The 15,818-nt window shown below is 29.7% G+C and overlaps 5 protein-coding genes across 5 annotated transcripts; all 5 read right to left on the bottom strand.

Annotated features, from left to right (window-relative positions):
- Positions 1-206: 206 nt before the first annotated feature.
- LOC128284093 (arabinogalactan protein 23-like) lies at positions 207-869 on the bottom strand. The gene has a single exon (XM_053021621.1). It carries the CDS (start codon positions 726-728, stop codon positions 486-488), a length of 243 nt encoding a protein of 80 aa, XP_052877581.1. The 5' UTR covers positions 729-869; the 3' UTR covers positions 207-485.
- A 4,137-nt stretch (positions 870-5,006) lies between these two features.
- On the bottom strand, positions 5,007-5,446 carry LOC108473307 (arabinogalactan protein 23-like). Its single transcript, XM_017774807.2, has one exon. It carries the CDS (start codon positions 5,313-5,315, stop codon positions 5,079-5,081), a length of 237 nt encoding a protein of 78 aa, XP_017630296.1. The 5' UTR covers positions 5,316-5,446; the 3' UTR covers positions 5,007-5,078.
- A 2,063-nt stretch (positions 5,447-7,509) lies between these two features.
- LOC108471918 (arabinogalactan protein 23-like) lies at positions 7,510-7,986 on the bottom strand. Its single transcript, XM_053021622.1, has one exon. It carries the CDS (start codon positions 7,852-7,854, stop codon positions 7,618-7,620), a length of 237 nt encoding a protein of 78 aa, XP_052877582.1. The 5' UTR covers positions 7,855-7,986; the 3' UTR covers positions 7,510-7,617.
- Positions 7,987-11,727: 3,741 nt separating this feature from the next.
- On the bottom strand, positions 11,728-12,204 carry LOC128284094 (arabinogalactan protein 23-like). The gene has a single exon (XM_053021623.1). The coding sequence runs from the start codon at positions 12,070-12,072 to the stop codon at positions 11,836-11,838; it is 237 nt and encodes a 78-aa protein (XP_052877583.1). The 5' UTR covers positions 12,073-12,204; the 3' UTR covers positions 11,728-11,835.
- Positions 12,205-13,781: 1,577 nt separating this feature from the next.
- LOC108471917 (arabinogalactan protein 23-like) lies at positions 13,782-14,242 on the bottom strand. The gene has a single exon (XM_053021624.1). The coding sequence runs from the start codon at positions 14,118-14,120 to the stop codon at positions 13,881-13,883; it is 240 nt and encodes a 79-aa protein (XP_052877584.1). The 5' UTR covers positions 14,121-14,242; the 3' UTR covers positions 13,782-13,880.
- Between the last annotated feature and the right edge of the window lie 1,576 nt (positions 14,243-15,818).

Raw genomic sequence — 15,818 nt, forward strand, 5'->3', positions numbered from 1 at the left:
CAGGCCTATTGGGCCTTATTGAGTCCAAATTGGTTCAATAAGTTTTTATAATTAATTTTAATTTTTATAAATTTATTCTTAAATCAAATATTTTTCTGAAATAAAATCATTTTTTCTTTTATTATTTAATATAATATTTAAATCTTAACAAAAGAAATTAATTACTTTATATTTAAATATATATAGAAATAACATTAAAAGGTAAATTTAAAAACAATATTATTACTTAAATTTCATTGATTTAATTAATATCGAATATTTTAAAAAACTCAAAAATATATAAAAACAATTTCTCAAGCAAAATTTTAACAAGAAATTGAAAAGGTCCCCATATTCATATCTCAATTGAGCCCCAAAGTGATTACATATATAAATATAACTTATATATATATATATATATAGTAATCAGTTTACAGTATAAATATAAAGCTCCATGTTCTTCATCTTTAACCTCCGGTTATGCATTTCTTCATCCATTTATCAGCTTAGTGGAGAATGTAAGAAAACAAAGAAACAATGGAAGCCCCGACCAATGATCCAAGAACAGGCAAGGTAGCAGCAGCGACGCTGGAGTCTGGTCCAGGTGCTGGACCAGATTCAGGAGAGGAGATAGGCCCAGGCCCAGTACCACCGGCGGAAGGTGAAGTAGCTGGTGCACTGGCGGCCATGACGGCGCTCATTGAGGCAGCGGCAACAATGATGGCGGTGGAGATCTTCTTCATGTCCATGGTGCTATGAAGGGATTATTAAACGTAAAGGAAATGAAAGAGACCTGCGTTTAATTAAAGGCGAATGGGGTTTCCCCGGCGATTGTTGTTATTTGCTTTGTTATTGCAGGTCTGAAGAAAAAGGATGGTGGGGAAGGTGATTTTATAGGTGAAATTTCATGGCTATTTTTAGTGGCGGTTTTCGTTTTCGTCGGCAAAAAGAACTTGCAAACTTTTGAATTTGTTTTTCTAAATGATTTGACTGGGTTTTTAGATGAGAGGTTTTAAATTTTAAATTGAAAAGATAAACTTTTATTTTCTTTTACTTTTAATTATTTAAATTATAAAAATTTTAAAATGTTTTTATTTGAATTTTGATTTCCTTTAATTATTAAATCATGTGTATCATTTATTTGATTTATTGATTTTTTTTAAAATATCATTTGAGAACATAATTTCTTAATCTCATAAAATTATATATCGTACTAAATCCTCTTCCTGAAACAATACCAAAAATTATGAGGAACATCAGAAAACTATAAATACTAAAGTTTATGAGAAAATATCAAAATTACGAGTAAGTACCAAAAAAAATGAGGAATATAAAAAATCTTAAAAAGTATCAAAAATATGAGGAAATACCGAAAATTATAAGGAAGAAAAAAAATTAGGAGGAAATAGCAAAAACAATATGAGTGAATACCAAATAAATCCGATGGAGTACCAAAAAAAAGAGAGTATAAAAAATTACGTAATAATACAAATAAACATGAGAAAGTACCAAAGAATCATAAGAATGTATCAAAAATTACGAAGGAATACCAAAAGACATTAGGAGAGACCAAAAATTGTAAGGGATGTCAATTTTTGGTTCGTCTTAAATTTATTTATTTATTTATTTATTCATATTTTTAAAAAGTATCATGAAATATTGTTTATTTAGTACCAAATTTTAGCATTAAAATTATAATTTAACAGTTATAATTTTTTTCGTTACAAAATCTCATTAAAATTATTTATTATTTAAAAATAATATTTTTATTTAATCAAAATTATATCTCATCAAAATATTCTCTTTGAAAAAATACCAAAAATTATAAAAATGACCTAAAAATATGAGGGAATACAACAACTTACGAGGAAATATAAAAAATGAGGAAACACAAAAAATATGAAGGAATACCAATAAATATAAAATAGTACCAAAAATAAGATGAGATACCAATTTTATTCGTCTTAGTAAATTTTTTTATTTATTATATTTTATTAAAATTATACTTTTAATCCCTCATATTAATTTTGGCCCTCTAAAATAAATATCTAGCTTTAAATAAAAATTTAAAAAAACAACTTTTATAATATTGAAGGAGTGAAAGGAAATGATAAGATTTAAATCCATATCATCTAAGTATTAAATAAAAGCTCTAACCACTACTCAAGCAAGTCTTAACCCTATAAATGTCATTTTGAGCTAGTTTTAACATTAATATAAAGATCAATAACATTTCGAACTAAACTCTAATATAATGTTCTTGATCGCTTTGAAAACATTTGAGAGATTAGAGAGCCACACATAGCATTCATATTTATGTTTTTAAAACATTATACTTAAATATTTTAATATTAATGATATATATTTTTATGAGTTTTATTTAATTTATAGAATTAAAACTCTACTTTATTTATATGTTGTTTGTGGTTATTCGAATCTATTAATTATAATAAATTTAATTATGAAATTTAATTTCTTTACGAGAAGAAAATTCACTTCATCTGCGTGAATTTGTTGATATTTTGCTCTCATGATATTGAACACATAAACATGAAATATTCATCAAAGCTCCATTTTATTCATTTCCAATATTTTCAATATTCATCGCATGGTGTTTTTACTTTCATACATTTAGATGATTACAGGAAGTAAGAAACCAAAGAAACAAGGGAAGCCCCAACCAAGGATCCAAGAACAGGCAAGGTGGCGGCAGCGAAGCTGGAATCCGGTCCCGGTGCTGCAGCAGAGGAAAGAGAGGAGCTAGGTCCAGAACCACCTGCTGAAGGGGCAGGAGCTGGGACATCGGCGGCCATGACGACGCTCATTGAAGCGGCAGCAACAATGATGGCGGTGGAGAACTTCTTCATGTCCATGGCGTATAAAGGGATAATTAAACGCACCGGAAATGAAAGAGACCTGCGTTTAATTACTGGTGAATGGGAAGCCGCCGGTGATTATTATTTGCTTTGTTATTGCAGGTCTGAAGAACAATGATGGTGGGGGAGGTGATTTATAGGTGAAAATTAATGGCTATTTTTAGTGATGACATTAAAAGGATAATTACGTGTTTGGTTTTTGCATGGTTTGCGGGATAGACATGCATTTTTAAAAACGATTTTGACTGGGTTTTACGTAAGGGATTTTAAATTTTAAGATTATATGATAATGATTTTTTATTTAAATTTAAATAAATTATGTATTTTCACTTTTTAAAATCATAAAACTTTAATTGGAGTTGGATCTATTAATTCTAATAAATTATTTTATGGACCATTTCTATCCCATTATTCATAATCCGTGCAATAAAAAAGGGACACATCATTTTTAATTTGAAAATTTAATCCAAATGTACATATAAGGTGAAAATATATATATATATATATATATATATATATATATGTGTTCTCTTTTAATTGGGCGAGACTATGAATATTATGGTAAAAGGTACATAAAATAAATTCTCATTAATTCCATACATTTTTTATTCATTAACTTTGAATGATGTTTTTTAATGGCTTATTGGCACAATAAGTCCTCAAGCTTTTCTTAAGAAATCAATTAAGCCCCTCCATTGTACCTAATTGAGCCCTTGAACTAACAATTTTGACCAACAATATCATTTGACCAATGTTGACCGTTAGAAACTAGCAAACAAAAACCACAAAAAAAAGCACATAATGAATTTGGATAAATTGTTGTCCAAGTTTATTTGAATATAATGTTCAAATTCATTCTAAAATTATAAAAATAGATAAATCTTAAAATTATACATGAATTTTGGTTTAATGTGTAATTTGATACATGAACTTTGATTTGATGCAATTATATACATGAATCTTTGATTGTGGTTCAAATGTAGATATGAAATTTTAATTTTGATTCAATCATACACATTTTGAAAAATAAATACATAAATTTATTTTTATATTAGATAAATATAATTATTTGTGTATGCAATATATAAACATAAAATGATATTATGTCAATAATTGTGTTAATAATTAGTGAGAATTTGATCAAATCAAAATTTTATATATAAAATTGCACAAAATCAAAGTTTATGTATAAAATTACATATTAAACCAAAATTCATATATAATTTTGAGATTTATCTCTATAAAAAACATAAAAGTATACAAAATCATTAAGATAATAAAAATCTAAAATTTATAAAATTTATTAGAAATTAATTAAAAACCATAAAATTTATGATTTATGGTTTTATATTTTTAATAAAATTTTAGAAGTTAATTATTATAAATTAATCAAATTTAATATTGCAAAAATAATAATTGGATGTCCTCATTATGTATAAAATTAGATTCATCAAATCTAAATCTTAAAAAAATATAATCTGAAAATATAAAATAAATACCGAGGACTTTTTATTAATTTTATTCCTGCACCATGTGCCAATAGTCCTCCTACCATTATTTTAAAAATCATAAATTATTTATTTTTAAAATAATGTCAGATACTTGTACCAAGCTAAAAATACCTTATATTAGTACAACTTTAATAAAATAAATAAATTAAATTTTCCATAATTCCATAGATTTTATATTATTTAGGGATAATATCATATATGATACCTATACTTTGATAAAATGTTTAATGTGATACTTGTATTTTAAAAATGTCCAATGTGGTTCCTAAACTATTAATTTATATCTAATGTGATATTTGAACTATCAATTTGTGTGTGTTTTTATACGAGACCCGGAGGGCCATAGCCCCCTAAAATGGTAAGCTTTCAATTTAAGCCTTTTATAATTTATAAAATTTTAAATTAGTAATGGTAAAATTATATTTTGACCCTGAAAATGATAAAATTATGATTTAATTCAAATTTTAAGTGGTGTTTAAATATCAATTATTTAGAAAATTTTGAGAAAATATTAATTAATTTCATTAATCATATTTGTTAGATAACTTTTAAACTTATTATAAATAGTTTATTTATAGAATATTGTAAGTAATAAAATTGAAATATTATTATTATTCCAAAAAATAGGAAACAAGAAATATTGATCAAAGCTCCATATATTAATTTTCAATATTCATCGCATATATTCTTTTACTTTAATACATTTATCAGCTTACTGGAGAATGTAAGAAAACAAAGAAACAATGGAAGCCCCAACCAATGATCCAAGAACAGGCAAAGTGGCGGCAGCGACGCTGGAATCCGGGCCAGCTGCTGGGGCGAAAGCGGGAGAGGAGCTAGGGCTAGAACCACCTGCGGAAGGGGAAGCAGCAGGTGCATCTGCGGCCATGACGGCGCTCATTGAGGCGGCAGCAACAATGATGGCGGTGGAGACCTTCTTCATGTCCATGGCGTATAAAGGGATTATTAAACGCACCGGAAATGAATGAGACCTGCGTTTAATAACTGGCGAATGGGGATCCGCCGGTGATTGTTATTATTTGCTTTGTTATTGCAGGTCTGAAGAAAAAGGGTGGTGGGGAAGGTGACTTAATAGGCGGAAATTCATGGCTATTTTTAGTAACGGTTTTCGTATTCGTCGGCAAAAATGAAACTGTTTTACGTGTTTGGTTTTGCATGGTTTGTGCAAAACTTAGAATACTGTTTTAACGATTTGATAGGGTCTCTCTGATAAGAGATTTTAAATTTTAAATTTAAAAGATAAAACTTATTTTATTTTAAAATTAATTATGAAACTATTCCAATTAATTGTTTAAACTCAATATTAATTCAATTAGAAAATATTTTATATAATTATAGAAAAACATGATAAAATTTATGATTTGGGTGAAAATTTTATGTAAAAAATATTTATTAAAATTTATATAATTATAAAAAATATTATATAAGAACTTTTTGATTAAAATGGTAAAGCATGGGCATAGTTAGAGGGACTGGTCGGGGCCAGTCCCCTAAAATAATTCTTTTCATTTAAAATTTTTAAAAAATTTTAAATTTTAAATTAGTAAAGGTAAAATTATACTTTGACTCCTTAAAATTTATAAAATTTTAATTTAATCCTTTAAAATTATAAAAATATAGGTTATTCAAAAGGTGAAATTATATTTTACTATAATAAAATTAAAATTTAATTTCGCCTCCCTAAAAAAATTCTGCCTTCGCTCTTGTGGCAAAGTTAAAAATTTAAATATAATAATTTTTAGTCATTTATCAACAAATTAATGCGAATTATTTTGTGACGTTAATTCAACTAAAGATTTTGAAGTATAGATTTGAATTAAAAGAAAGGGTAACTGAATATTCTTACTTCAATTTTTTACCTTAATTTTAAAGATATAAAATGCGACTTTTTAATATAATATTTAATTTTAATCATAATTCTTTAAATTCTTAAATAAGTTGAAAATGCATGTTTAAACACGCTCAAATCTATGTCTTTTTAATTGTTACAGTGACAATAATGTCAATTGAACTAAAACTTAATAAAAAATTTTAAAGGGATAACAGGCTATTATTTATTCCATTACTGTTTTTATTATTGTTTATCTAAAATGTGTTAATTACAAATCCTAATTATATAGAAAATAATTAGTTTTATTATTCGGTGATACACGATTTTGATTGTATGTATCAATATGAACTTTTAGGTGGAAAACTAGAGTTATTTTTAATGGTTTTATAGAGTTTTTTATCCTTAAATAGGGGACTATTATAAAGATTTTTATTCTTAAAATGTATTAATTAATTTATTAATATTTTTATATTCTACATATTATCGTTCAAAATAGTATATTTTTATTTGGTGTCTCAGAACTTTGAAATTTCTTAAATACTTTATATAATTTAAAATCTATCAACATTTGATCCCTTTTACTCTATTTTGTAAAGTATTTAGTTTGGAATTATAAAATTTGGTAATACTTTTACTCTAAGCCTCATTCATTAATATTAATTTAAGTCTTTATATTTACTATTTAATCAATCAAATAACTATTCTACCTATACAACATGATCTTTCACTATTTAGGCAGGCTCAAAACTTAATTTGTACTTAATAAATCTTATTATTTTTAATAGTAAAATAGACCACAAAATTAACATGAGTCAATTCGAAAATTTTTAAAGTTTCGAAAGTAAAAAGAAAATACAATTATAAAGCATTTATAAATATATGTCCTGTCAACTATAATATAAAATTCAACAAATTACAACTATAAAACAAATACAAACATATTTAAACACCTTTAATTCATCCCCCCTTTGTCATCGTTCCTATCTTCACCTTCTTTAATGGTAAAGGATTCACAAGAAGCTTACAATCTTTCCTAAAATGGGTTCAAACTCTACAAAATTCATTAAATATACGATAAAATTATAATCTAACACTAAAATTACTAAATTTTAATTTAATAATTTTAAAAGCTGCATAAATATAATTAAATATATATATTTTAATTCTCATAAAAATATATATTTCAATCTCGATTTTCTAAAAAAATTCAATTTAATAATCCTTTGTTATTTTCATGTTATTCATTGTTATCAGTTCAATAAATCGAAAAGTAAAACATAACCACAAAATATTATTCAAAGCTCCATTTTATTCAATTTTTTTCAATATTCGTCACATGTTTCTTTCAAAAAAATAAAATAAAATATTCGCTGACATGTTGATTTTTCATACATGTAGCTTACTGCAGCATGCAAGAAAACAAAGAAACAATGGAAGCCCCAACCAATGATCCAAGAACAGGCAAGGTTGCGGCAGCCACGCTGGAATCGGCTCCTGGTGCTACGGCGGAAGCAGGAGAGGAGCTAGGACTAGAACCACCGGCTGAAGGGGAAGGAGCAGGTGCACCGGCAGCCATGACGGTGCTTATTGAGGCGGCAGCAACAATGATGGCGGTGGAGACCTTCTTCATGTCCATGGCGTATAAAGTGATTATTAAACGCACCGGAAATGAGCGGGACCTGCGTTTAATTACCGGTGAATGGGGATCCGCCGGTGATTGTTATTATTTGCTTTGTTATTGCAGGTCTGAAGAACAATGATGGTGGCGAGGATCATTTATAGGTGAAAATTCATGGCTATTTTTAGTGACGAAATTTTTTTATAAAAAATTACGTGTTTGGTTTTTGCATGGCTTGCGGGATAGACATGGAAATTTTTTAATATTTTTTTAACGATTATGACTGGTTTTTAGATATGGAGATATTTAATGAATTACAATGACAGGTTAAATTATTTTTTTTTGAAACTTTACAGGTTAATTATTTTTTGGTAACAAGAAAAGGATTAAAAAACTAACAAGAAATAACGGGCTTTGAACATGCAAACATGCTATCCATCCTTACAAGATGACTGATCAAAGAGGGGGCATTATAATATATTTGTATACCAACCGATACTTCTTTCATCATATCAGCCAACGAGTATGCAACGGAGTTTACTTCTTTTGAAATTTGCTTGAAGATAACATTCAAATCACGACTTATTAACTCTCGAATTCTAAGAACCAAATCTCTTTGAACACACCCTCTCAATTCGCCTGTGGTCCCTTTAAAGGCAAATGCACAACCTGTTTTCACTAAGATATCTCGTCATTGGGCATCCCATGCCATAATAAGCCCATTATAGATCGCCTAAAGCTCTACTTGCTAAACACCACATTTACCAATATTTCTACCTACTTCACGAATTCAATTGCCAAATTCATCTCTCGCCACTGCTGCAGAAGCTACCAAACCCGATACTAGATCACGAGCCCCGTCATTATTTAGTTTAATGGTACCTATTGGAGGAGGGATCCATCGGCTACACCTAGTTTGTCTTTTGGTACAATCATCCGGTCTTCCAGTTGTGCACTTAAAGCTTTAAGCTAATTCCATGAAGAGTGAAGGATAAAATCTTTACTAAACGGAACATCCTGGAACACATGCTAACATCTTTATTTCCATATCTTCCAATAGAGTATACCAAACAGGGACTTCCAATCAAGCTCATGAAAAATTAAGCCAAATACATTTCTCAAGTTAACCCTTAGCCAGTCCTTTAGCGAGTAAGAGAAGAAATGATACATTAATCTCGGATGAATGGCCTGCTCCCAAATATCTCTTACCCTACAACAATCCCTTAAGGAATGAAGAATAGATTCATTTACACATCCGCAAAGCTTACAATAAGAAGAATCTGACATACCTCTTCTGTAATGTTCCGCATTAGTTAATAAGCGTTCCTTGAAAACCAATCAAAGAAATACTCTTACATGTTGTGGTCCTACAAAAGCCCACACGAGTTTCCAACTATCTTCAGAAGGATTCAAGGCATCTTTACTGAGAAAATTATAGGCAGACTTAACTAATAAACTCCCACTAGAAGGCCATTGTGATATCATTGAATTGAGACCAACTAGGCAATTAGGAACTGGAATACCTGCAATGTAGGATAAAATAATATCATCTAAGAAACATCTTAGGTACTGCCAATTCCAATCCCCATCCATCGACACCATCTCCCTAGGAGAAATGGATTCATCAATAAACGAGATTTTGTGGAAAAAATTAATCAAAGGTCCAACCCCAACGACCCAATTATCAGTCCAAAATTTGATACAATTACCATCACCCACAGACCATGCAACACATTTGCGCAAAAGTGGCCAAATCTTCGCAAGTGATCTCCAAAGAAAGGAACAACAATTCTTTGTAATGTCAACAGGGAAATCATCAATTATTTGGTATTTAGCTCTCAAGAAAAGAACACATAAAGCCTTTTTATATGTAAGGAAGTTAAACTTCAACTTGAGCAGAAGTCAGTATATATACCTTACAGTTTTGGCATGGCCTATTACACGGCTTGGCACACGGGCGTATTGGCCACTTCGAAGGGCACACGGGCTAAACACATGGGTGTGTGGTTGGCTGTGTGACCCAAGTCAATATGTATACCTTGTTTTCAGACGGCTTGAGACACAGGCGTGCCTGGAGCCGTGTGAGGCACACGGCCTGTTCACACGGGCGTGTGACCCCTGTATGTTTGAAAATTTTCTAAGTTTCCAAAATTTTTGTATGATATCGGTTTAGTCTCGAACCACTTCTAAAGCCTGTCTAAGGCCTCGTAGGCCTTTATAAGGGACTATGTGGTTGTATTACATGATGTATGAGAATGAATGCTTAATGTTGTAAATGTATGCTATATATTGTGTATTGATCGGTAATACCTCTTAACTCTATTCCGGCAACAAATACGGGTTAGGGGTATTACATTAGTCATAGAAATGAGAATAGGCCTATGATCTGACTTCAATCGCGGAAGGTGAAATAGTAAGGCATCAAAAAAGGTACGACACCACCCACCATTACCAATAACCCGATCCAATCGAATATGTTTTAATATTGAATGATAATGAATTTTTATTTAAATTTAATTAAATTATTTGAATATGTTTTAATTTTTCATTATTATTTTTAAAATCATAAAATTTGATTTGGACAGATATGATTTTTTTTACGAAACAGGTTGTGAGGTGGAATTAAGGTGTATTAGTTTCATAGATTTTATATTTATTTATTTTGAATGGATTTTTTAGATAAAAAGCTTAATGGTAAAGTAAAGTGAGGCGATTCTAATCATTTTTATGTAAATATTACATAATAAGATGTACTTAAAAATATTAAGTACTATGATAAATGTAGATTTATTTATGGAAAGGATTATTCGGCCCGGTCCAAAGGCCCAACTAAAAAATAAAAAGGTTTGGGTAAAAATATAGATTCAAAAAATGGGCTTAGTAATATATATATATATATATATATATATATATATATATATACGTAATTCTGCATTGGCAATAATGTCTATACCAATAGAGTTAAGAGTCAATCGACTAATACCATAAATTTTATATTTATTAATTTTGAATAGATTTTTTAAACTAAAACCATAATGCTAAAGTAAAGCGAGATGATTACGATCATTTATATGTAAATATTATATTTATATGCAAATATTATATAATAAGATGTACTAAAAATATTATATACTATGATAAATGGTGGGATGGTAAGTTTTTGTTGAGATGAATATAAGACTATAAAGGTAAAATTATTAGTTAAGCTCCTATATATAGGGGAAGATTGCATTTCGGCCCCTTTATTGAAAAAAAATGAGTTAATTAGTCTTTATATATTTTGAAATATACAAATTAATTCATCTGTTAAAGTTTATCTCTTAAATGATGACGTGAAAACTGATTCGTATTGTCCAATCATGTCACGATCAATCGCTTTGATGCATAATGGGATTCAATTTCATCACACTGAGGCCTTACTTTTTCACCGGAGGATTACAAACTCCATTGACTTTCATTTTTTCCTTTTGTATCTAAACTTAATCATGGGTTAGAACCATTCTCTCCAACTCAAAGGCAAGTCCAAAAAGTAAGAATATTTAGTGGTAGGGAAAGAGGCTAGCAAGGGCCTTACACCCTATCCTAATATGGATTTCAAACTCTTCAAAATTTATAAAAGCACATGTTAGATATATATGATAAAGTTATAATTTAACCTCAAAATTGTTAAAATTTCAATTTAATCATTTAAATACTATTAAAATATAACTAAATACATATTTTAACTCTCATAAAAAATATATATATATATTAATCTCGATTTCTTTAAAATAAATTTCCAACTTCTCCCTGCATTTATCTAATTACATACTAGTTATTAGTTTGTTATTTTCATGTTATTCATTGTTATTAGTTGAATAAATCGAAAACTAAACGCATAAGCACAAAATATTATTCAAAGCTCCATTTTATTCAATTTTTTCAAAATTCATCACATGTTTCTTTCGAAAAGAATAAAATAAAACATTCGTTGACATGTTCATTTTTCATACATGTAGCTTATTGCAGCATGTAAGAAAACAAAGAAACAATGGAGGCCCCAACCAATGATCCAAGAACAGGCAAGGTAGCGGCAGCCACGCTGGAATCCGGTCCTGATGCTGGGGCCGAACCAGGAGAGGAGCTAGGACTAGAACCACCGGCTGAAGGGGCAGGAGATGGTGCACCGGCAGCCATGACGACGCTCATTGAGGCGGCAGCAACAATGATGGCGGTGGAGACCTTCTTCATGTCCATGGCGTATAAAGGGGTTATTAAACGCACTGGAAATGAATGAGACCTGCGTTTAATAACTGGTGAATGGGGATCCGCCGGTGATTGTTATTATTTGCTTTGTTATTGCAGGTCTGAAGAACAATGATGGTGGGGTGGATCTTTTATAGGTGAAAATTCATGGCTATTTTAAGTGACAAAAGTTTAAAAAAATTTACGTGTTTGGTTCTCGCATGGTTTGCGGGATAGACATGCAAAATTTTGAATTTTTTTTAACGATTTTGACTGGATTTTTTGATAAAGGGATTTTAATTTTTTTTAAGAGAGGGAGAGTAGTAAATTAACAGTAATTACATCAACATCATCTTGTAAATTATTTAGAATGGAAGTATCATTTTGTTGGAAAGAAAAAACAAATTAACAAAGGTCCAATTGATAGTCAAACATCAAATCAGCTCAGGCATTAGCTGCTCCATTACATTTCTTTAAATATGCTCGATGTGAACCACTCATGCTCGAGTGCAAAACATTTTTATTTTGCATACTAATATCCTGTTCACTATGTTTTTACAGTCACCATTAATTGCTTAAACTGCAGTTAAACAATCACATTCCAAAACAACCAATTTCCACCCTTCAAATCAAAGTAATTTAAGTCCACCATAGATTGGCCAAGGTTCTGCTTGTTCAACACTACATTTCCCAATATTGTGACTGTAGCTAAATCTGCCATGGTTATCTTTAGCAGTCTCAGTTGAGTAGGCAAGTCCGATATAAGGTTTCTTTGCACCATTTGTGTTTATTTTGACATAACCAGCTATTGGTTGTTGTCAGGTGCTTGGTCTAATTTGATTTTTAACCTTAATTGTTGATTCTCTATTATGTTTAACATTCACAAATTAACTCCGAGTCAATCCTACAAGCATTCTAGAATTATGAGGAACATTTCTAAAAACTTGGAGTAAAATGAATGTGAAATAAATTGCTTCCATACTTCCTGAGCTTTGGAAAATCATGAAGTATATGAAGAATATTTTCTTTTGCAAATCCACAAATGCAGCAATTAGCATCATTCGTCAGTCCGCATCTGTATCTTTCCATACTATTATTCACACCCTCTTTGTCATTGTTCCTATCTCCATCCTCTTTAGTGGCAGGAGGCAAAAGGAGGGGCTGATAAGGGCTTTACACCCTTTCTTAAAATGGGTTCAACTCTCCAAAATTCATAAAAACATAAGTTAAATATAGGGTAAACTATAAAAATAATTATTTTTGTTTGTCTTAGATTACATTTTGATCATTGATATTTAAATTGTTACGTTTTGGCCACTTACATTATCATTTTGTTATGAAGTAGACTAGGATGAGAATAGTTTTTTCAGTCAAAATGAAAAAGAAAGCTAAAAGAAAGAAGACAAACAATCTTTATTATCCAATTTAAGGTGTAATTAATTTAAAATTTTCAATAAAAATGAACAATCTGTTCTCGTTCTTATCGAAAATCCAAGTTAATACGTAAGTGATTAAAATTTAACATTTCAAATATAAATAAATAAAATATAATATGAAGCAAACAAAAATAAAAATACATATTTTAATATGGATTTCTCTTAAAAAAATTCCCAACTTACCCTGCATTTATCTAATTACATATTATTTATTAGTTAAATAATTCATTGATATTTTCATGTTATTAGTTGAATAAATCGAAAAGTAAACGCATAAAAACAAAATACTTTTCAAAGCTCCATTTCAATTTTTTCAATATTCATCACATGTTTGTTACAAAAAAAAATAAAATAAAATAAAATATTCGTTCACATGTTCATTTTTCATACATGTAGCACGTAAGAAAACAAGGAAACAATGGAAGCCCCAACCAATGATCCAAGAACAGGCAAGGTTGCGGCAGCCACGCTGGAATCTGGTCCTGGTGCTGTGGCGGAAGCAGGAGAGGAGCTAGGACTAGAACCACCGGCTGAAGGGGAAGGAGCAGGTGCACCGGCAGCCATGACGGCGCTCATTGAGGCGGCAGCAACAATGATGGCGGTGGAGACCTTCTTCATGTCCATGGCGTATAAAGGGATTATTAAACGCACCGGAAATGAATGAGACCTGTGTTTAATAACCGGAGAATGGAGATCCGCCGGTGATTGTAATTATTTGCTTTGTTATTGCAGGTCTGAAGAACAATGATGGTGGGGAGGATCTTTTATAGGTGAAAATTCATGGCTATTTTTAGTGACGAAATTTAAAAATCAAATTACGTGTTTGGTTTTCGCATGGTTTGCGGAATAGACATGCAAATTATTGAATTTTTTTAACGATCTTGACTGGATTTTTAGATAAGGAGGTTTTAAAATTTTTTAAGAGAAAAAAGTAATAATTTAACAGCAATTACATCGATATCATCTTGCAGATTATTTATGTCGAAATCATTTTTTGAAAAAAGGATCGACTTTGGTTTTGAAAGTGAAAATTAAAACGGGAGTCGCCATCGATCTTTATTGGGTGTGATCGTATCACCATTGTTTTAATAAAACATTTTAGTTTACTAAAACGACATTTTGGTCTACGAATTTTGAGAAAACGGGTTCGGGAGTCGGTTACTTACGAGGAAGGATTAGCACCCTCGTAACGCCCAAAATTGATACCTAATTGATTAATTAATGTCTTAATATCGAAAATTGAAAAGTTTTAAAATAAATTTCGAAATACGATCCCTTTTTATGAATGTTGAGTTTAAAAGTGCTTGAATTGGATCAAAACGATTGCTAAAGATTTCCTTGTCTCAAGACATCAGAGAATCACATCCCGTAAGTTAGGACGCGATACCTTGAACTTCCGAACGCAAGTTTATCTTTAATTTTAATTGAAATTTCATGTGTTTTTAAAACTCGAAAGGATATTTGGCTATTTAGAATCAACGAGAGAATCGAAACCCCGTAAGTTAGGGCACAATTATTCAGTGTTCCAAGACGCGAAACATTTCCTTATTTTCAAAATTTCTTTTGTTTTAAATTTGGACCTAAAAATTTTAATGAAATATTTAAGAGGTATACGTTTAGAAACAAATCGCGATGAATAATCCAAATAATGAAACGAATATACACCATAAAAGTCATAATATCGAAATGTTTGGACACGGTTGGGATGACAAGACTTTACAAATCAATATATGTTTTAAACATATGGGCCACTCGATGAATGGGTGAACAGGGTAAGCGTACATGGTATTGAGCATACACATTTCGAAGTAGAAATAATATATAAATAACATAAATAATGAAAAGACAAATAAAATAATATGGTAAACGAATAAATAACAATGACAGGTAAAGTGTTGGACTTGAAACATAAAACGTACAAGGGTATAATAAACGAATAAATAAGACAAAATATAATGAAAGTGCAATCATCTAAAATCCAAACATAATTTAACCGGTTTTGCAATGGAATTTGGAACAGAAGGAATATACATGTATATATCTATATATATATAATTCAAAGTGGTGATAAATGTAAAGAATTTTAAAGTAAATAACATACACAATAATTTAAACCAAGTAATTCATATAAAACTCTAAAATAGAATATACATAAAGATTTAAAGTAAATCATGTATATAAAAATTTAAAATAAATAATATGTAAAAATAATCTTCCAAAATGCATAACGATAAGAAGTATGTGAAAAAAATTAATATAAGTAATATATGAAGTCTTAAGGTAAATAATGATAAAAGGTTTGTAATAAATAATAACAGAATT

This window comes from Gossypium arboreum, chromosome 11 (genome assembly GCF_025698485.1).
Source record: "Gossypium arboreum isolate Shixiya-1 chromosome 11, ASM2569848v2, whole genome shotgun sequence".
Lineage (NCBI taxonomy): Eukaryota > Viridiplantae > Streptophyta > Magnoliopsida > Malvales > Malvaceae > Gossypium > Gossypium arboreum.

Excerpts from the sequence above, each read along its gene's own strand:
- LOC108471917 (XM_053021624.1), bottom strand. The coding sequence starts at position 14,120 with ATGGACATGAAGAAGGTCTCCACCGCCATCATTGTTGCTGCCGCCTCA.
- LOC128284094 (XM_053021623.1), bottom strand. The coding sequence starts at position 12,072 with ATGGACATGAAGAAGGTCTCCACCGCCATCATTGTTGCTGCCGCCTCA.
- LOC128284093 (XM_053021621.1), bottom strand. The coding sequence starts at position 728 with ATGGACATGAAGAAGATCTCCACCGCCATCATTGTTGCCGCTGCCTCA.
- LOC108473307 (XM_017774807.2), bottom strand. The coding sequence starts at position 5,315 with ATGGACATGAAGAAGGTCTCCACCGCCATCATTGTTGCTGCCGCCTCA.
- LOC108471918 (XM_053021622.1), bottom strand. The coding sequence starts at position 7,854 with ATGGACATGAAGAAGGTCTCCACCGCCATCATTGTTGCTGCCGCCTCA.